General features: G+C 41.7%; 1 protein-coding gene across 1 annotated transcript in view; it reads left to right on the top strand.

Annotated features, from left to right (window-relative positions):
• Positions 1-2,297: 2,297 nt before the first annotated feature.
• Positions 2,298-22,340, top strand: part of LOC118431574 — a 32,719-nt gene continuing 12,676 nt past the window's right edge. Inside the window, exons 1-4 of the mRNA XM_035842816.1 lie at positions 2,298-2,567; positions 2,862-3,039; positions 3,480-3,597; positions 3,835-3,918. Coding sequence (XP_035698709.1) covers positions 2,488-2,567; positions 2,862-3,039; positions 3,480-3,597; positions 3,835-3,918 — 460 coding nt within the window. The 5' untranslated portion in view covers positions 2,298-2,487. The remainder of the gene's footprint in view (positions 2,568-2,861; positions 3,040-3,479; positions 3,598-3,834; positions 3,919-22,340) is intronic.

The following is a 22,340-nucleotide window of genomic DNA, read 5'->3' as shown; positions in this document are numbered from 1 at the left end:
GTAAGGCATTTGTACAGCGGACAAGCTGCGATCGTGGGGCATGGTTAAAAAGGTGTTCAAGCGAAGTAAAGTTTAGGACTCATTTACATACATGATGTGTTGCGATACGTCTTAACCGTGACCGCCTCCCCTTTCAATGCAAGCCACACAACTGCGACGCATGTCGGTTTTCTAAGTATGCTCGAACGTTAGACCGAGACTTGGCATATGTAAAATTGAAATAACACGGAAGAACCCTGCACAGAGACTCAGGGATGACAACCTGTACAGATGCCCCAAGAAGCAAACCAGAAAATCCAAGGATGAATTCGAAACACCGTCAAATGTCTAAGGATGTGAACTCTAGCCATAAAGGTTGTTGAAATAGCGTCTATAACAACATGTGAATGTGTTATTTTGTTACATTGTATGTAGTTATCAATTTGGCTTAATAAGTAAGAGGAAAGGTATTATGAAAGACATTAAGAATCACTAATGTTTTCCGAATTGTGTTTGTATTCTATAATGTGTACTTTTCACATGTTACAAATGTGCAATAAAGTAAAACGAAAATGTTGGCTACAACTCGTCTTTTGGTTAAGAAGCTGAATTTCTAATTTCTGTTCCCCGCATGTTACCCCAGACACAAGGTCTGTGTATTTGCGCACACTTGCACAAGCCTATCCTCGCTTTAACAGGTGTCATTGAACAACAAAACATGTATATAAAGCTCAACATCACTACTCAAGACGCTGAAAGCACAGGCGCTTCTAGCTCTGTTTGACTTATGTACACTTTCCGTCAAGCAGATATAGAAGTCCCAACGCCAACACTTCACTCTCATACTGCAATTTATTACTCGAATGATGCCTTTTGTTTAGACTTTTAATGATACTTTCGTGAATCACTTACATGTACGCCCTTACGCCATGTCATGTGCATCAGAAAAGCAAAGTGCTTCACGTATTCACGATTTTTCTGGTATACAGCACTTCTTGACAACTGGCATACATAATTGTTTTCGTTATGATAATCATCTTTAGTTTAATACATTATAGATAATAAGACATTCAAAGCCGTTGTATTAGGATCATTACCATATAAAGAAGCTATTTTCCGAGAACGGCACTTTTAACAAGAAGATAGTATTATTACTCTAACTCCTCTTCTTTGTTTACGTTACTTGTTGATTTTCATGGGGGTAACAAAGAAAAGTCTGTATTATAAGTAGAGTCGGGATCAAAAGGTCAGAAACAGGTATGCTTGAAAGCACCTCATGAATAAAACATGTAACGTTATCTATGGATAACTAAGACTTGTTCTGTTGTCAGTATCTTCAACAATTTTCATTTTACACGCATTTATCTAAGAGATACCAAATATTTTCCCTGTGGACAGCTCGTAATCTTTAACAATTTTCATTTTATTTGTCAATGATTTGAAATATTAAGTGTTAAGTGTACATCTTTGCTTTGGTTGCCAAGGCCATTGTCCAAACAAGGAAGGTTGCTAAGAAGGAAAAACGATCTGATACGATCTCTTGTCCACGTTAATACCTCAGTGCAAACATTAGCGCTGGCCGATTTTTCTGGATTGACACCAGTGGTTCTTATAGTTAGCTGGACAACTTGTAAGTAATATACCGTTTGAGATTCTACTGTTCCTTGAACAATGGATTATATATAAATTGCAAAATAGCCACGCTCTTTTTTTCTATCAAATGGCCGTTGACTGGGTAGCTTGGTCTTGAAACCCTCCTGAGGCCATGTTGAGCCGATGGTATGTGTGTCATAGCCTAGTGTGTCATCATGGCTAGTTTAGCGGGGTTCCAATACTCTAACCTGTTGATTGACTTGGCATTCTACGACATAAGCATTCGCTTGCCTGTATCTTTTTTTGCAATTTATGGGAAGATAATTGCTCATTTTGCAACATCTATATACGATTTACAGCATGGTTGAAAGGAAACTTTATCGCGATCGGCGGGTTCAAAGGAACAACAGTATAGAATAAATTTATGGACCTTCGCTAGTGTTTACGGAACGTGAGTCACACTTTGACTGCTATTTGCAGCTCTTGTTAGGCTTTTGTTTTTCAAGTCCCCCAACCACCCAGAAAAATGAAAGTGCGACCAGTTGAAGACCGTTGGCCGACAGTTCTGCAGTGAAACCTGTGTTTCTTTTTCGTTAGCTGAACGACCTGTAAGTACTAGTATACCGCACCATAGCAGATACCACGCTTTTGAAGGAGCTATATGTTAAATCAAAGTGACTACGTACGTGTCCTTAGTTTCGTTTGTTTTGGGACTTTCAGCCATGGTGTCGACTACCATAGCCTTTTCTATCATAGCCTTCTACGTAACAGTACAGCTGGATTTTGTACGACTGTCCCTCAATAACTGCTGTCTTTTTGAGATTGGCAACCTTTACATGCCCATTACGTCTAAGATATATACAAAAAACCGTAATACTAAAACGAAAACAGTTGTTTTCATGTATACAGAAAGACATGGGGCTTTTGAACACAACCCGACCCTTGATACGTCATTGCCTGGCGATATTCTTGCTGACAATTCACACAGACCTGTGGTAAGTTCAACTTCAATGAAATGATTTTATTGATGTTTGGGGATCAATATTATATTATCAAGGTTCATTTTACAGCTCTTGGGTAATAATTGGGCTTTGAAAGGGGAAATCTGTTTAAAACTTATACCAGTACTGATGGTTTAAGTCTTCATTAAAGTTTCGCTGAGCACATAAATGATGTCAAGACAGTTGTCATATCAGATTAACAACATCTAGGTCACATTTGCTTCACATTTTTAGATTGATATTATTGAGAAATATTTTTTATAATTTTTTTTAATACTCTTCACACAGTTTTGGCAGAAATATCCAGGCCAGTGTCGGTGGTAAGTCGTCACCTTTCCGAGCCGAAAAAGAAGCAAACAGCTTCCTACAAAGATCATCGAGACACAAGAGGTCGCTGTACCACGAGTGTTATGTCGAAGGTTGTAGCTTCCATGAAGTCGACGAGGTCTTGAGCTACGAGGGATCGGTAAGACGTTTAAGTTCACTTTGAAATATGAACGTGCTGTTTCTGACTCATTTTAGTAGAAAGATCAACCAGATAACGAGATTCTAGCTATTTCTTAGCCATGCCTACAACTGCCATGACTAATAAGAAATCACAACATGTTTTAAATTACTTGATACATTACTTGATTGACGAAGTGCTCACAACATTTATGCATACAAATACGAGCGCGCGTGCACACACACATATATATGCACCCACGCGGCTCACACACACACGCACACACACACACACACGCACACACACACACACGCACGCATACGCACGCACACACACACACACACATACATACATACATACATGCATATGTAACGTTATACTTATAATCGCTACAGTACTGACAACACACACATACACACACTCAAGAATAATTGATACAAACGGTGTGAAAATTCTCCCAGAGAGAGTACCTGTACAACATGGCGTGCAACCAATGGCCATGTGTGACTGGCTGCACATGCGCCAAAGCGCATCCAGGAGGGAATCCTGGGAGTGGATCACATTGGAGGAGGTGTGACGGTGAGTCTTAAACGCTGCGGAAGTACTGACCATAATACATGTAGATAATGCTGCATTTAAAAGTGCTTGCAACTCACTGTCTTTGTTTTTTTTTCTACCTCAGGTTGATCTATGTATATGCATTATACTTTCGACATACAGCAAGACAAAAACTACTTTGATTCGGCAGATCGAGTTAGCATACGTTTGAACACATTTTATACGATGGAATATTAAAAGTCTGATTTTCATTTGTAGATATCAACGAGTGTCTAACCAACAAAGGAGGGTGCCGTGAAGACCAGTACTGTGTCAACGCTCATTGTGGCTACTCCTGTCCAGGTAAGACATTAGTACGGTGGACGAGATGCGATCGTGGGGCATGGTTAGAAAGGTGTTCAAGCGTAGAAAATTTTAGGATTCATTTACATATATTAAGTGTTGTTCAAAGTCTTAACCGTGACCGCCTCCCCTTTTGATGCAAACCCCACAACTGTGACGTATGTCGGACACCGCCGTTTGAAGTCCTAAATATTTTCTAACTTTAGACCGAGACTTGACAGATGTAAAAGTGAGATAACAGGGAAGAAACCCACAAAGACCCAGGGATGACAACCTGTACAGATGCCCCAAGGAGCAAACCAGAAAATCCAAGGATGAATTCGAAACACCGTCAAATGTCTAAGGATGTGAACTCTAGCCATAAAGGTAGTTGAAATAGCGTCTATAACAATATGTAAATGTGTTATTTTGTTACATTGTATGTAGTTATCAATTTGGCTAAATAAGCAAAAGGGGAGGTATTAATTCAAGACAGTGAGCATCACTAAATGTTTTCCGAATTGTGTCTGTATTCTATTATGTGTACTTTTTACATGTTACAAATGTGCAATAAAATAAAGCAAAAAGTCGGCTGCAGCTCGTCTTTTGGACCAGAAGTTTAATTGTTCACCTCTATAACTAGCACGTTGCCCCAGACACGAGTTTATGTTTATTTGCGCACACTTGCACAGACCTAATCCAGTGTTAACAGGTGCTGAACGTTTATCTTGCTATGCAGATATCATTTACAGTGTATAGTGTATGTACTTAAAAAGTGTGAACGGTCGTGTATGTGGCCTTTCTAGAAGTGTTTACTCGACGAAAATCTGTGTGTGTATTTACATGTATCTACATATTCCCCCGAGCAAACTGAAACACCTGTAACAAGATTAAAAATCCACAGTCGCCCCAGTGTCAATAGCGCCGCAGCGAGCATCAAACAAAAAATCAAACCGACGACGTCTGCGCAAACGAACAGAACCATTCCCGTAGTGACCGGAAATGCTGATCACGTGCGGATGAAGACAAATGCAAATAACCTACATGCCTTATCTGATAATTTTTGGTCTGATAAACTACAATTAATATGAACTCAAGTGATCCCCGTCAACACCATCTAACTTCCATGAGCCTGGTTCTTCCCCACGGTCTTTGTTGAGCCTTTATTTGATCGTTGACTTGGTAACCTGGTCTTTACCCCCCCCCCCGATGAAAAGCAACCATTGTCTTGATCACACAAAAGCAGACGTACTTTTATTACTGTGGCTGACAGGGTTAATATTATTACTTAGGAACCTTCCGAACAGGAAGGTTGTTGGGGTGGAAAGGCAGCCTTAGTCCCTCTATGCCTGCTTATCATAAATCATGACGTCTCCTGAAAAGAAAACTTTATTGGACGGTTCAATTCCCCCTCCAAACGAATAGCAATAGAGAATGAATTTTGAAATCTTCTCTCTAACTCAATGCTTATTGAAGTGACTTGTGGCAAACTGGGCAAGAGCAGAGCCGATCTAGTCGCACACTCCCGATCCCTCGGAACTGATCGTCCGACAGGATGAAAAGAAGAAGAAGAAGAAGTTACTCATCATATCATCAAATATCATTTGATTATATCTATTGCGTAAAACGAAAATCGCCTTTGGATTATGCAAAACGGTCCTGTCCTTAAAACGCTTTTTATGCTTGAACGTTGTTACTTTTTTTCACAACGTGTCTTATAAATATGTGATTTGGCCGGCACAAGGACATTAAATAGGCATTTGTTGGCAAGTTCATTGAGTGAGTAAGGAAGGTTGCTAGGGAGAAAAGATGACCTCTAGCATCACTATGTCCAGTCCATTGTCCGAATCCCCCCTACGCAGAACAGCCAAGGTGCGACAAGTTATGGAGGCTTTTCAACAGTGAAACCCGAGACTCCAGCTGAATATCGGGCAAGTAACATGCTTACATAGCAGATGGCATAGTTTTGAATGAGCTATATGTTAAATTGTAGTCACATGGCGTGCAGTTTCTTTTGTCTCGGATTTTCAGCAATGTTATTGTTATGGATTTTCGGCCATGTAAAGAAACTCACAAATTTTCCCCTATTCTTGAAAAGCAGGATCATGAACACCACCGGACCCTTGCTGCTGTACTTAGCGGCCATTGTGTCGCTGACTTTTCATACGATTTTGTGGTAAGTTCAAATAGAATTATTTCATTTATGTTTTCAAGGACCTTAATCGATATATGTATGTGATCAAGGCTACATTTTACAGTTCTTGGGTAAGAATTGTACTATGGCAGTTTTCACATTCACATCCGTATGCCATTTGGTACTTCATCTTGTAAGTATCATCTTTGACGTTTAAAACAATCGATTGAGCTAATTTTTACTATTCGCTTTCACAGTTTAAGCTCAGATGACCAGACCAATGTCGATGACGTTTTATCACCCTTTTCGACCGAAGAAGAAGCAAACAGTTTCCTTGATAGCCGATCTAGAAAGAAAAGGACCTTGTGGGAGGAGTGTTATGGAGAAGGTTGTACCTTCTGGGAAGCTGCCTACTACTACGGCAACTGGGACAGTACGGTAAGGTTTTAATGGTTCAATCAATTGTGAAATTTTTAGTGTAAGTAGCACTATGCGACATGAAAGCTGGTGCCGCCTCAAAAGCACACACCCCTGAATAGGGGTAAGAAATGCTACATCATACTTTCTCTCTTTAGACACTCGGAACTATGCGAAATAATATTTTAGATACAGTTTACAATCACTACGAGTAGACGAGCCCCTTAGCTATTCATATCAATGTGTTAATGATAGTCATTAACACATGGATCTATAACCAGTATTAAAAAAAACAATGGACAATCCACAAAGGCCCACGATGACGATCAACTGAAGAGTAGCCCAAATCGTACAAAAAGACTCTTACCTGGCCGAAACGGTGTACTCTACTCTACTATGCTCTAAGTGCCAAACACATTACCCTTTTCTTCACTTGAAATGTTTTGTAACTAAATTCAATGTTGATACATGACTTGGACCATATAGTCTTTGCAAGTCTCATTTACTGCGCATCTCCATTGGATGGTAATATATGAATATTAAGTAATGGTGTGTGGCTTCTCATTCAAGAGAGAGTACCTGTACGACATGGCGTGCAACAAATGGCCATGTGAGACTGGTTGTAGATGCGAGAGGGCACACCCAGCAGGGTATCGTGATAGTGGACCACACTGGAGGGTGTGTAACGGTAAGTTTGAAACACTGCGGTGTTTCTACGTGGTGCTATCCATAATATTATACCGTTTTGTGTACACTTTTCTTGTGCGTCTAGCTCAGGTTGTTTTATTTCTATTCCTGTTCTGATAAATACACTTTGAGTTTCTACAATGGAATGTAACCGTGTAATTTTGTGTGCAGATATCAACGAATGCAGGAGTAACAAAGGAGGGTGTCGTGAAGACCAGTACTGTGTCAACGCTATATGTGGCTACTCCTGTCCGGGTAAGAAACCTGAACATTGGACTAAATATAGATGTGGACGTTCCACTCTCTCTCCTCTCCCCTGCATCCTTCTCCCTTCCTGTATAGTTGATAAGACGTTCAAGCACAGTGTAGTTTATATAATGCCTTCAGTTTAGACACATTTAAATCATGCATAGTTCAATGCCTTTAATACGACTGACTACCCTTTAGATAAAAGCCACAAGAGAGACACATGTGAAAATTTCGTAATGTCAATATCCATTATGTTCTAGACTGAGACGTAGTATAGGGTAACGATGAAATCACAGGGAGGAAAGCGCTGTACAGAAACTCAGGATGACACGCCTGTACAGAAACTCGAGCACAATAAAACGGCATGAAAACATCCTTGTCAAAAAGTCCTAGGTAACAAACCCTATACATAAAAGCCAGTGGGACTAATAATGTCTATTGTAACAATATGCAAATATGCTGCCATGTTACATGTACATTGTATGTAGTAATGCCTGTGTCTAGATACATAAGAGGGGAGGTAGTATTGTAGATAGTAAGCATCATTAATGTTTTCCAAACTGTATTTCTATCATGTATGATTTTTACATGTTACAAATGTGCAATGAAATAAAGAAAAAATGTCTACACCAGCTCGCATTTTGGTCCAGAAATTGAATTGCTAATTTGGTATTCTGCGCTTTACCCCAGACACGAGGTCTATGTTTATATTTATAACCTCGTGATAACTGGCAGGTGCCGATGTGTCAACAACACCTGCAACACCGGGTGCCAGGTCTAGTTTTTTCTCCGGCAAGGGGATTTTTGCTCCTTCAAAGAACACTTATCAAAAATTTGAGTCTTGAACCCCTCTTTTGTATTAAAAAAAAGATATCCTGCGAGTCACTAGGATTTTCAAGTCAAGGGAAACTGACAACTATCAACAATTCTGTTCTGCATAATACTGGCTTGCGCAACGGGAAGCTCAGTTTATGTGGGTATTTTCGTCTCCCTCTGCTTCCAAAAAGAAGTCAAACACAACCTGTTTAGAAATAGCCAACACTAGTACACATGTATTAGAGTAGAATATTGTTCATGACTGTCCATTGTCACTATGTTTATACCATGTACTTGCAATTAGCCCTCGGGCACGAACTTGCAAATAAACTTATTCCACTATGTAATTTCCGGAAGTCTGGCGACTTTATATGCCCGGCCGTGACAAGCAAGGAGGTTTAAAATCCAATTTCAAACCTCATTGCTTGAATTAGATACAGCAACTAGTTTATGTAAATTGTCTAAATGTGGATCCGCAAAACTTTTCAAGTAAAGAGACTAGCTTGTATGATAAAAGCTCCTTGTATTTACACATGAAACGTTTTGAAATTAAACCCATTGTTCTATTTCTTACAATACACATCCTAGCTTGGGTTCCCAGACAGCCATATGTATGATGCCTATTCACACTTCACAGGGTGCCAGGTACTAGTCCTCACCTGGCCCAGCACTAGCGACACCCTACCTGAAAAGTTTTCACACTAGGTGTACAAGGCACTGAGAGAACAATGGAGGAAAATCCGTGAAAACCGTGGGCAAAGGTGGTTGCTATATGTGTTGCTAGGTGAGCCAACGCCCACTTCGCTGGGGGGCCCAAAGCTCTACTTTTCGTGTTGTCTCTTTGTACAATAGTGTTTATCACTGTTCATTGTTACATGCATATCCTCTATCTTTGTTTCTACCATGTACTTGCAATTAGCCTACGGGCATGAACTTGCAAATTAACTTCCAATTTACTGAGAACAGCAAAACAATTAATTCAGCTTACTTAATGTCTATCACACATAACAATGGTGATATGACTAAAAGGAAACAAAGCGAAGACAAGTATATAAAAGTTCCGGTGTGTATCACGCCATATTAGTTGTAATACCCACAAAAAGACAAGAATTAAGCGCGCTGAGCAAATACGAACAACGTTTTTAACAGCTCCCTGCGATTACGCCATAATGTTTTTCTAGTACCTTAATCTCGTAGCAGTTAATTAACTTAATATTTACATTCATTAACTTTACGTTTACGTAATTATATCAATAGGCCTACATCATGTAGGCCAGGCTTTCTCAGTAACCCAACCCAAACCAGGAAGTGGCGCCTGTCAAAAACAACCATTATCTCAAACCGACTGAATATTGGGACTTGTACCAACAAGACTGCATTCCAGTCTGTCATTCATTACTTTATCAACACACATATTTCACAACTGTAACGTTTCGCCGTCTGGGAAGAACAGCTTGCTTTTATCACCACAAACTTGTCACGCCGATCGCTGTCACAGTGTTTCGTTAACATCGGCAAAGGGATCTTACAATAGGCCTATAGGGACCGCGCAGTGTTTTCTATGCAGAAAGGTCTGAACTTGTTTTGCCCCTACCTGCGCCTTTGTGACCACCTGGCTGACATCATGCACGACAGTGGAGGCCCTGTAGTCATAGTCGTACCGGGATCCCGGCTTGTAGTTCACCAGACTTGCAGACGACGCGGTCCCGAGGACTGTAGCGAGCAGCCACGGCCACAGCGGGCCCGGGCGTCTCGCCGCCATTGTGTTTCTAAAGTTCTTCAGAGCGCTTACGTGACAGGTACCCACAATGTGCGAAGGTGTTTTCTTCCAGGGCGCGTCTAGAGTGTCATACAAGGAATAGACCACTTGCTTCTCGTAGGGAGGGACGAGACTCGCGGAACATTGTTTGGCTAATTTTCATTGATTTCTGTCACGTGTTCTTGTCATAGTTATCGTACCTTACTTGTATTTACTTACGAGGTTGCATTGTACTATGCTTCTCTTTCTATCTCCTTATATTTGAGGTTCATTTTACAAAGCTGATTTTGTTTACCCTCCAAATGGTACGATCCGTATTTGTGCTTATCAGACAGTACTTGATTGTATTTAGGAGCATGAAAAACCGTACGCACCTGAAGGGTACTAATTAACCGACCTAGGGCAAGCAGGAAACACATACTGGATATGTGAGTCATGCAGGGGACAGGGGACAACAGAAGTGCTTACTAATGATCCGTTTAATCGTTCGTTAGTACCTGTACTTGTAAATGTAGGTCTTGTGAGTGTAAAAATATGTCCGTGTTTAGAACTCTGTTGTCTTTCGGGATCCTCGCCTTGCTCTGTACGGACGTAAAATCGTGGCGACGCAGACGTCGGCGGCGGTGCGACTGGCATTGGAACGGCTGGAGCGCCTGCAGCGCGCCCTGCGGGAACGCAGGCACCCAGACCCGCACGGCTAGCGGCTGTGGGGCGCCGGGACCACAGACTCAGGCCTGTAACCGCTTCTGTCACAACGGCGCGACGCCTCTGTCATACTCCTGCTCTTGTCCTGACGAGTTTTGGAACACCTGCTGTGGCAATCGTGAGTTTTAAATGCTGATCTTGTAGTCAAGTTTGAAATCCGTAGCCAAGCATTTTGAAAAGGGTAGAGTATAAAGTGTATAATTCATACACTTTAACTTGTCCCGTTACACGTAGAATTTATACTTGAGTGCTGACATTTGCTTTGGTGTTATTTGCAATATGATACCCATCTTTGAAAAATCACTTTATTGCGTCATAAAACTTTCAAACTTGATTAACTCCATGGTTATCTGCAAAGTCGCCGGGATACAAGTTCAAGGGTGTATATCACTTGTTAAACATTTGCATATTTTTTTCCTGACTCTGCACAAGCTAGTTGGGATGATGGCTTGTCAGAAACATGGAGAAACTTAGACATTACTAATAACTACGATATCCCACACCGTATCTGCTTGGGGGTCAAAAGTTTGAGCGGTTTTGCCTGAGGCCCCGACAGAAGTGTTTATACGTCGGAAGTCGCTGTGTGTATCTGCATATATCTAGATATGAACTATTGTGTATTTTGTACGTTGTATGGAAAATTGTGTATATAGGCTTATAGACTTATTAGGAATTTAATGATGTAAACTGTTGACTTTGAATGACCCTTGTCTCTTCCCTCATTACCTCAACAAAAAGCGGCCTGAAGAGCTTTCATGACAAAACAGGTTCAGACAAGCAAATGAACCTGACTTTGCACAGGCTGTCTGGGATGATGGCTTGTCAGATACATGAAGAAGCGTAGACAATGTACGAGGATAGTATATCTGCTTGGAGGTCAAAAGTTTGAGCGGTTGTGCCTGAGGCCCCGACAGAAGTGTTTATGCGTCGGAAGTCTCTGCGTGTATCTGCATATGTCTAGATATGAACTATCGTGTATTTTGTACCATGTATGGAAAATTGTGTATATAAACTTATAGACTTATTAGGACTTTAAATGATGTAAACTGTTGACTTTAAATGACCCTTGCCTCTTCCCTCATTGCCTCAATGAAAAGCGGCCTGCAGAGCTTTCATGAAAAAAACAGAGGTTCAAACAAGCAAATGAACCTGACTCTGCACAGGCTATCTGGGATGATTGCTTGTCAGCTACACGGAGAAACGTAGACAATGTACGAGGATAATCCCACACTATAGTATATCTGCTTGGAGGTCAAAAGTTTGACCGGGTGTGTCTGAGGCCACGCCAAGAGTGTTTACAAGTCGGACGTCTGTGTGTGTTTCTGCATGTTTGTACGCTTATGAACCTGAGTAACCCGAAACACCTTCCATTCGCTCAAAAATTCTACCTCAGGCGATGGTAAGACTTGACTAACATTAGCCTGGATACCGGACCCCAGCTTGAGCTCACATAACCCTATACGCGATAGATTTTTTTTTAGATCGGCCTGGAGTCTAGATTCCAGGCTAGCATATACCGGAAGGTGGCATACATGTCAGGACGCACGTATCTGAACACAGCGCCGACGAGTCGATTAGTAACCTAAAGGATTTTATCATGGTCAATATTGACCGAAGGAGGCCATGCAAATAAACGCGGCCATTAAACTCCGCTGAACTACTAATCTGATAGGTCTTAAGAGGGTTGGATGGTCTTGTGTCACCGAGAGGTCAAAGTTCTGCTCTTCGCTTGTTTGTGTTACAAACCTGACAGACCAGTTTTCTCTTGAAGAGTACTAGGTCCAGAAAATCCTAGCCCTAACTTAGCTTCGTAGCAGTTCATGTTCTGTAATGTAGGACGTGAGTTTGAAGTATAGGACTAGCCCAGGCTTTCTTAGTAACCCGACCCAAACCAGGAAGTGGCGCCCTTAAAAAAACAACCATTATCTCAAACGGTGACCCACTTGATAAATATAAGGACCTTTTAATAGCACCAAGTATCCATTTCAAACTGGGATCCAAAATTGTCTTCAGTTTGACTTTGGTTTACCTTCAAGTTGTTTCCTATTGCATGATCTAAAATTTGCTGAACAGCGCTTTTGATTTGAAGCCATAGTTAGGCATAAAAATAGTTTCTTTTGGTTCTCTTTGGTGTTTCTGACGAAAGATAGTGGATGCTATCTGAAACGTCTGACAGTTTCCAAAATTATATCCAGTTGCTTGTGTAATGTTGTGTGAGAGGCTATTCAGGGGCCAACAAGTCCCTGTGAAAAGTTTACTTTGTTGACCCGTTCACCGTTTCAAAACATTCATGGTACAAAAAGTTTTTCACCTGAAGTTTCGTGTAAGGGGCTAACAAGTCCATGTGAAAAGTTTGCTTTGTTGACCCGTTCGCGGTTTCAAAGCATTCATGGTACATTGAGTTTGAATACTTTGCAACCTGAAGTTTCGTGTGAGAGGCTGTTCAGGGGCCGATACACCTCCGTGAAAACTTTGCTGTGTTGACCTACTGTTCCAGTCTGTTGGAAATGATCAACTGCCGCGGCTATTTCCTTGTGTACATAGGGTCCTGTACTGGCCACATTGTTTGAAAGCCTTTGACGCCATATAACGCGGTGTAGGCACGTATATTGATCTAGATAGACAGCCTTGTATGTACAAGAAATAATTGACCAAGGAATTGACCTTCTTAGTCCAGCAGTGGAAAGAATAAAGATGTATTTGTACGTTTTCAGGCGCCTGTATATGTGCGACTACTCTTTGAGTAGTACCCACTTTCCCCAGGAAATGTTCCTCAGAAGAGCTGATGCAATTTAATTTGGAGTTAGCACTCGAGCAAAGAAGTTGGCATGTGTAGACACTGGAAACAGCTTGCCTTCCAGGTTACATAATTATAAACATAGATACAGAATAAGAACAGACGTGGTGTGTTAACCCAGTAACTCGAGCCTGTGCCCTTTAATCTTCTGTCAGTCTCGTACAACCTTCACCACTTATACAAGCATACAACATGCCCGTGTATTGTCTATTATTCATGGCCTGTCTGGTCTGACTACCTATCTCTTCTGGAACAAAGAAAATGAAAGTAAACGTGTCTGGACGGTCTTGTGACGTGATCCGTCTTGCCCTATTTTAGTCTGTGTAACGCCAACTCCGCTATCCGGAGCTGGTAGGCTCCTCCCCGCTGTTGGGCGCGACTTGCCCAAGAAGCGCGATTAAATCAGGCTAGCCCTATTTAGAGTATTACACCTCAACTTCATCAAACATACTTCTTCATCAAGCATCGTATCTATAGATGCTAGACTAGACTCGTGAACCGTCTGGTCTGAGTACCTATCTCTTCTAGAACAAAGAGAGAGAAAGTGAAAGGTTTAACTGACGGTCTTGTGACGTGATCAGTTATTTGGGGTGACTCCTCAACAACAGTTTCATCAAATATGCAGGTGTAAAACGTACCCCGTTAATAATTCATGAACTGTCTGGGTATATATACATTTTTAATCTCATTTACAACAAAGAAAATGAAAGTGAAAGGGTTTACACAGACAAACGTACTCCGTCATGGAGGGTTACACCCTAACAACAAACGTCAAAGCAACATATCCTGTTTTGTTCCGTTTCTAATTTCATTTATTATATTTCAGCCATACCATAAGTATGGTGAAATATTTATATTTCAGCCATACCATAGGTATGGTGAAATATATTGTATTCGTAATGTTTCTTTCTTTCTTTCTTTCTCCTGTCAAATCTTCAAATCGAATCAACTCCGCCGTTTTTAAACCGATTCACTTGAAAATTGGCACAAAGGTAGAGTAAGCCAATACCCTCAGGTGTTTTTTTCATTTTTTTCATATCTGCCTTTAAAATGACTTTATTGAGGTTTTTGTCAATTTTAATGTATATTTTGGGCTCCTGTACCCTTGTATTACAGCCGAATGACATGAAATTTGGTACAGAGGTGCCCTGATCATATGCCCACCCAGATTTAATAAGAGTTTTGGCATACGGTACAACAAAATGCTTAATTTTGCGATTTTTGGCCATTTTTTGACAAAAAAGCACATTTTTGCCTCCTGTACCCTCGTTTTACAACCAAATGACCTGAAATTTGGTATAAAAGTGCCCTTCAAGTATGTGCACATGAATTCAATAACAGTTTTTTCATACAGTACAACATAATGCTTAATATTGCGATTTTATGGCCATTTTTTGACAAAAATTGGACATTTTTGGCTCCTGTTCCCTCGTTTTACAACCAAATGACCCGAAATTTGGTAAAGGGGTGCTCTATATATTTATCCAAATGACCCATGTATAATTTTTGGCATGGAACACTTTAAAATGATATATTTAGGAATTTTTTTGGGTCATTTTCCAATTTCCAAAGGGGTCAACGACCTCAAGGCCTATTGTTGCATGAGGGAGATGGCTGAAATATGCTGTATTTGCTCTCAAGCAAATGTCGGCCTTTCTAGTATTTATTTATTTCTTCCTCAAACGTACATAGGCAGGGAAATACACACATGGTAAACCCTGAATTGCGTAGGTTTGTTACAAAGAAACTTATACGTACAGAATTGAATGTCAACAAACAAAAATACATAATATATTAACAAACACTAAGCATAGATCCGAACTCACAGGCTGATGGTAATGCTAGGAAATAGAGTCATTATAAAGTCTGACTGCAGTGTGGAGGAACGACTGTTTCAGTCTGTCAGTTCTTGCCTTGGGGAGAGTGAACGCGTTCTTGTTCCTCAGTTGCCTGCCAGTAACTGTGCGTCTCTGAGGGGGCACAAGATCGTGCAGTGGATGTTCGGGTCTTAACATGTCCTTAAAGAGCTTTACTGCAGCAGCTTCTCTCCTTTCCTTTAAGGAAGGTAAGTTGGGAACTGATCGCCTACCCCCGAGAGAGATGATACGGAGGGCCCGTTTCTGTACACGTTCCATACTGTCCGATTGTTCTTTGCTGCAACCCACCAGCAGAACGTGACCGTATTCAAGAACGCTACGAATAAGTGACAGGTAAATCTGAACCAGGTCAGCCACGCACATCCCCTGTTTAGTCAGAAGTCTGAGATAGTGCAACCTGCTCGATGCTTTTGAAACGAGGGATTGTACATGATCGTGCCATGACAGCTTGCAGTCGAAGATGAACCCGAGGCCCTTTGCGACCCTTGAGAATGGTACAGGTTCACCGCCGAGAGAGAGTGGCGGTAAAAGTGGAATGTTTCTGCTGAAGCAGATCAACAGAGACTGACTTTTTTTGCCGTTTAGCAGCATGTCGTTGCACTCCGCCCAGGAATCAAGCTGTAGCGCTTCCTCTCTCATACTGTTATCCACGCGATCCTTCTCCAGGGAGATAGACCTGGACAAACCCACGTCGTCCGCGTAGCCGACATCAAGAGTGTCGCTGTAGACTACGTCTCGAGTACTCATGAACAGGAGGAAAAGGTATGGTGACAGAACACCTCCCTGAGGTACCCCCGAAGTGAGTACTCTCCACTCGCTGACTTTACCGTTAGCAACCACTCTCTGGGTACGGCCCTGAGTACGGCAATGAGCATTCAAGTGAAAGTAACCTTGTTCGACACGCTATAAGAGGGCGTTGAAAAGATACAAAACATGCCAGTTACATTTGTAAATATAAGTACAATAATTTGGGGATTTATTAATGTTTTGACGATTTTTAAAGTTTTGTAGTGTAATACATAACAGAAAGGAAAACATGAGCTTACATAGCCTAATCATTAAGAGCACCCCCCCCTTAAGTCTTCACTACTATTAGCAAATAGCATCTGGATGTGGAGTGAGAATTTGTCAATCAAGAGGGTAACAAAATGACGATAGCCTTAGGGCACGTCACTAATGGATTTCAAATAAAGTCTCAATGTCTCAAAGTCTTATCTTTTGAAGTTGTAGGTTATGTACGTGTGCTAGTGTGATTTTAGGTAAATGAAAAGGAGATATTCCATCTAAGGCTACCATACACTACCATCATCTCCCCTTAAGTCTTCAGTATTCAGGAATCAGAACATCGTTTAAGGTTTTCTTGAGTATGTAAGGCCTGTAACGGTGTTATATCAGGTACAGCCAAGTGAGATCGGGGCTCCAAGGCTTTGCCTACACCGAGTGTCTTCGGAGTCTGCGTAATTCTATATGGCGTCTAAAGCTAGGACTGGGGTGTCTAAAGTGTCTGTCTTTGTCCTGGAAGAACGTATCTGGACTGCAAACAGTATGTCTATGCAGCTAGGACAATAAGTTAAACGTGTTTATTCTCAGTTACGCCTACGTACATTGTAAGACGGGCCTCAGTTATTGGATAACAAGTTAGCAGAAAGGCAGGCTAACCACGTCCATGGAGTTAAAGCACGCCCTACCAGTGTTAACATTGTTTCAAAAGACCCAGGTACACGCACACAGTCTTTGAGGTGGACTTTACGCCTGACAATGTGGTTACTAGTAACTCTATAGGCCTGTAATTCTGCAATTACCAAGCGAGCTTTATTTCGATGTTTGTAAGTTAAACATCTTTGGTTACGCAATTCAGCAGTGAAAGAAAGGGATGAAAGACTAGACCTTTAACTGGGCTATGTTGGGGAAGGAACGTAAAGGAACGTTTCTTCTAGGGAAAAAACGAACGATTTTTACCTTTGCCAGAATGGCTAAGGTTATGTTTTCGGTTTGGTGGTGTGGTTCTCCCCGTTTGTGAGCAGCATAACTCGAGAGGACTTCGATGGATGCAGCTGATATTTGGTGGGTGGGTAGGGGTGTGGAAGACGAAGGTCGAGTTCGATAATGGGCCTCCTAGCGGCTTGCTAAGGTACTGCAGCAGGACCTGCATGCTTGATATCTCGCGTTCCGGACATGCTGCGGTCGTGATTTTTGAGCGTTAGGGAGCCCTTAAAGCAGGGAGTGATTGCTGCGAGTTTGGGCCCCCTAGCGGCTTTCATGGAAGTGCAGGCGCCGGTTTAATTGCAAACTTTTGTCTGCGGACAGCATAACTCGAGAAGACTTTGACGGATGCAGCTGGTATTTGGTGGGTGGGTAGGGGTCTGGGAAACGAAGGGGGAGTTCGATAATGGGCCCCCTAGCGGCTTCCCTTGGTACTGCAGCGCAACTTCCGGGTGTGTTTTTCCATCTTCTGAACATGGTATGGCCACGAGTTTCGGGTGTTAGATAGCTGTTGTGCTCAGGAGTTAGTGACATAAGTTTGGGCCCCCTAGCGGCTAGTGTAGGGATAGCAGGGGCATTCTTGTCGAAAACTTCTGTCAGTACAACCCCACTCCACCTTAGCAGCTGTCAGCACAGTTGAGGGGTTCCTGGTCCATGAATAATGGACTGGCCTATGATCAGTCAGTACTGTGAGGAACCTGATATTTCAGAGGTGTAAAGGTCAGACCTTGCAAATGTGTTAGTTGACCCTTAGGCCATATGATCAACTTGGCAAGCCAAAATGATGGGCTTATGTACATAACAACGGTCTTAGTCTGTATTCTTCTCCTTCCTTTGAGTTTGAGAGGTCAAGGTACACTGTCATCTCTCTTTTCACTACATGGTCTCAATTTGAGCTGTCCTTGCAGTAGTCTTTTAAAAGCCATTTTCAGTCTCAAAGCCTTCATGCATTCAAGTCTGTCTCCAAAGAGTCAGCTTGAACTATGTAGAACATGTATCTTACCTTTTATATCATATGGTTGTGAGATTTGGGGCAGAGCTAATTCAGAAGACAATTGCCCAGCAGAAATTACACGGAGGTGATTTTGTGGAAAATCTTTTGGGTGTACATAGAGATACAAGGAACATGAGGTAGTAGAGCAGAGCTTGGGACATTGTTCCCAATTGACTTACATATATCTAATGTACAGTCAAGTTGTGGCTACACTTCAAACATTCAGACTTTTTAACACATCCCCTATTGTGAGTAGGCGTGTTATCACTCTGTCATCAAATTGAATATGAACTGATGAACAGCTGTAAGGAATTCAGGTTACAAGGCGTAAGGGAAATTTGAAACAATATCGGTTACTTTTTTCTATGGATGTCTGAATTCACAGTTAGACAATAAGTACATAATGTACATTGTTGAAAATGTGGTTGAAAGATATATATATTCAGACATGTTTTCATTGACTGTCTACAAAAAAGTAAAGAAGGGATTCTCCAGGGAATATTATATAAAATTTTCTAGATAAATATGTGGTATGGTGGGCTTTGTGCAAATTTAGAAGTAGTGCCTACCCCCTTGCAATTGTGACAGGGTGGTGAAAATGGTACTTGTTTCTCGATGCTTTAAGCTTGAGGGTGACTTCTGAACAGTTTCATACAACTAAAATGCACATTTGTGGAGTTATGGTTTTGGAGCTGAGGGGTTGCCGCACAAACCTGGACAATAGACTAAAACCACTGCGACAATTTTACCTTTGCCAGAATGGCTAAGGTTAGGTTTTGGATGTGTTTGTGTGTCTGTGTGTATGTTAACAGCATAACCCGAGAAGCCTGGGATGGATCCTGATGATATTTGGTAGGTGGGTAGGGATCGGGAAACAAAGGTCAAGTTTGATAATGGACCCCCTAGCGGCTTGCTAAGGTACTGCAGCAGAAACTCAACTTTGGACGAAATAACTCTACAACTTGTTGACGGATCGTCATGATTTTTGGTATGTAGATAGAATGAGTGATGACTTACACAATGAGATACTAATTATGCACATCAACAGCTCATTTGCATAATTAATTAGGAAAATTTATAAATCCACAGCATTCCATGATAGGACTTTCAAACTTGTCACATATGTAGCTGGGAAAGAGAGAAATGGCTATAGATATCAATTATGCAAATGATGACCTCATTTGCATTATTAATGAGAAAATATGAACATGTTGACGGATCATCATGTTTTTTGGTATTTAGGTAGCGTAAGTGAAGACCTACATAATGAGATACCAATTATGCAAATCAACAGCTAATTTGCATAATCAATTAGGAAAAGTACAAAAACCCACTGCATTTCATTATAGTACTTTCATCAAAGTTGTCACATGTAACTGAGAAAGAGGGAAGAGAGTAAGGGGTGTATTTTATTAAAGACTGAAAGAGAATAAGTCAAGAATGGATCAAAGGATCATCATGATTTTTGGTATGCTGATAGCTTAAGTAATACTTGATACAATTTGATATCGATTAATGGTAACTTGGGATCTAATTTGCATAATCAATGTTGAAATTTTATAAACCAACTCCAAGCATATGATTATAAAGAAAATGAAATGAGTAACGCATTTGTCTACAGACATCATTCTACATAACAAACCTTGTTATTTGGCAAAGGTATGTGTTCGTGGAACTCTAGTTATACCTAAGCTGGGTTGGAGCTAAGTCGGGCCACTAAAGGTAGCGCAAATAGTCATGTCACTCTTTGTGTTCATTGTTCAGTGTGTACAGTGTGTACAGTGATCCTGGTTTCATCTTCGGCCATGTCACAAGGTCATCTTCTATTTCGGCACCTCCTTGCCCTAGTCTCACCTTCGTCCAAATGTGATTGTATTTATGACAACTGAGGGGTAGTGCTCACCCGGCCTGGGGTAAGCAGAAAGCACATTGTTAACCTAGATCTCTGACTTGTACAGGGGACTGAGGTCAACAGATGTGCTTCCAAATGACCAGTTTGATAATTCTGAAGTAGCTGCACGTGTGAACGAAGGTTGTGTAGAAATGTCAGTGTTTAGAACTGTTTTGTTTCTGGGGATCCTCGTCTTGCTTTGTACGAACGTTGCGTCGAGGCGACGCAGACGTCGGCGTCGGTGTACCTGGAACTGGGGACCGTGGAGCACCTGTACCGCACCCTGCGGGAACGAAGGCACCCAGACCCGCACGGCTAGCGGCTGTGGGGCGCCGGGACCGCAGACTCGGGAGTGTAACCGGTTTTGTCCGAACGGGACGCCTCTGTCGGACTCTTGTTCTTGCCCGGACCATTTTTGGGATATCTGTTGCGACCAACGTGAGTTTTTTTAATGCCGATCTTGCTCTAGTTCGATGTTTGTAAACTAAACACATTTGGTTACTCAAGCTCGCGATGAAAGAATGGGATGGAAGACTAGACCCTTATTAATGATAAATTAAACTATTTTGGGATGTCGAAACAACTCTTCCGGGTAAAGGAATCCCCCCCCCCCCCCCAAAAAAAAAGAAGATAATTGTTATACTTCGGCTGGGTATTAAATGAGGCAAAGCCGGGCTCGACAAAAGGAAGTGCAAACAGCTGTAGCGTAACCATGCTAAACATATTTTTTGTGGAGAAGAGCACATAAGGCTCCTTGTGTTCATTGTTCAGTGTGTGCAGTGATCCTGGCGGATCATCTTCTATTTCAACGCCTCCTTGCCCTAACCTTTTCTCAAGTCCAGGTCTATTGTCCTTACCTGTGCCTTTGTGACCACCTGGCTGACATCATGCACGACTGTGGAGGCCCTGTAGTCATAGTCGTACCGGGATCCCGGCTTGTAGTTCACCAGACTTGCAGACGACGCGGTCCCGAGGACTGTAGCGAGCAGCCACGGCCACAGTGGGTCCGGCCGTCTCGCCGCCATTTTTTTTCTGATTATCGTCTAACAAAGGTTACTGTGTGTCAGAAAAAAACATTTTGAAGCTATAGTCCGACTTTATAAGTCAAAGGATTCTCCAGAGCTGAATACTGCTTGGAGACCTTCGATGAAAAACTTCCTTATGAGGACTTTACCACTGCAAGAGGACGGGGGGGGGGGGTGTTTGGCTTACTGGGAAGCAACACCTTTTTGTTATCAATATTATAACAGGAACAGGTGTCCAGAGTCAACCTCAGTGGTTTTAGGATATATGAACCATTAACAATATACGTCAAAACAAGAAGACATAAACTAGAAAAGTGACAAAGAACGCAGACCTCATAGATACAATCTCCAGTGACATTACTCGCAATGTGCTTTGCAACATACCTGCTTCAGACCTTCAGCGCTCATTGGTGCCTGCAGCTTTACAAAGACGCTTTTGTTTTGTCACGTTGAATTCCGGATCTTCCATTGATGGAAACAATAAATAACACCTAAGAGGGGGAGATAGAGATTCTTCTTTAGAAGTACTTTTCGCAGAAAATTGCATCTTAATATGGTAATGATCCTCAAGCAACGGCTATGAGGATCTTATTATCCATCATTGTGATCAAAATACTTCTGTATATCAGTTGTTCTTTCTCTGCTCAGTCCCTTTTACATGGGTTATTTAAGCAGTGCGCATGGTGTTAACAAGTGATTGGTGCAAATAAACAAAGGAAAATAAAAGTAAAGACACTAAGGAAGAAAGACAACTGATTATGTGTGTGTAAAAAACTGATAGATAAATATTGTGGTATCATCTACATATTTGCAAGGATGCGCGACTTAAAGCAGCCAGGCCCTCCCCAGTTCAGTGAATGACAATGGTTGTGACCTAAGAAGTTCTGCATGCCTGACCACACTGTTACTGTTCATCAAAACATCTTGGCGTCACTGCTGTCAAGAAGGACGTGAAGACTGGCAAAGTTTCTCGTGACGTATGTAAAATGGTCAGCATAAGAGTCTTACTGACCGTGGGCATAGCGCTGTTAATCTGTGTGGACATTTCAACAAGCTGGCGCAGGAGGCGATGCAACTGGCACTGGAACAGCTGGAGCGCCTGCACTGCG

This window comes from Branchiostoma floridae, chromosome 15 (genome assembly GCF_000003815.2).
Source record: "Branchiostoma floridae strain S238N-H82 chromosome 15, Bfl_VNyyK, whole genome shotgun sequence".
Taxonomy (NCBI): Eukaryota; Metazoa; Chordata; class Leptocardii; order Amphioxiformes; family Branchiostomatidae; genus Branchiostoma; species Branchiostoma floridae.
The sequence above is the reverse complement of the archived record's forward strand: the minus strand, read 5'-3'. Positions and strand labels throughout refer to the sequence as shown.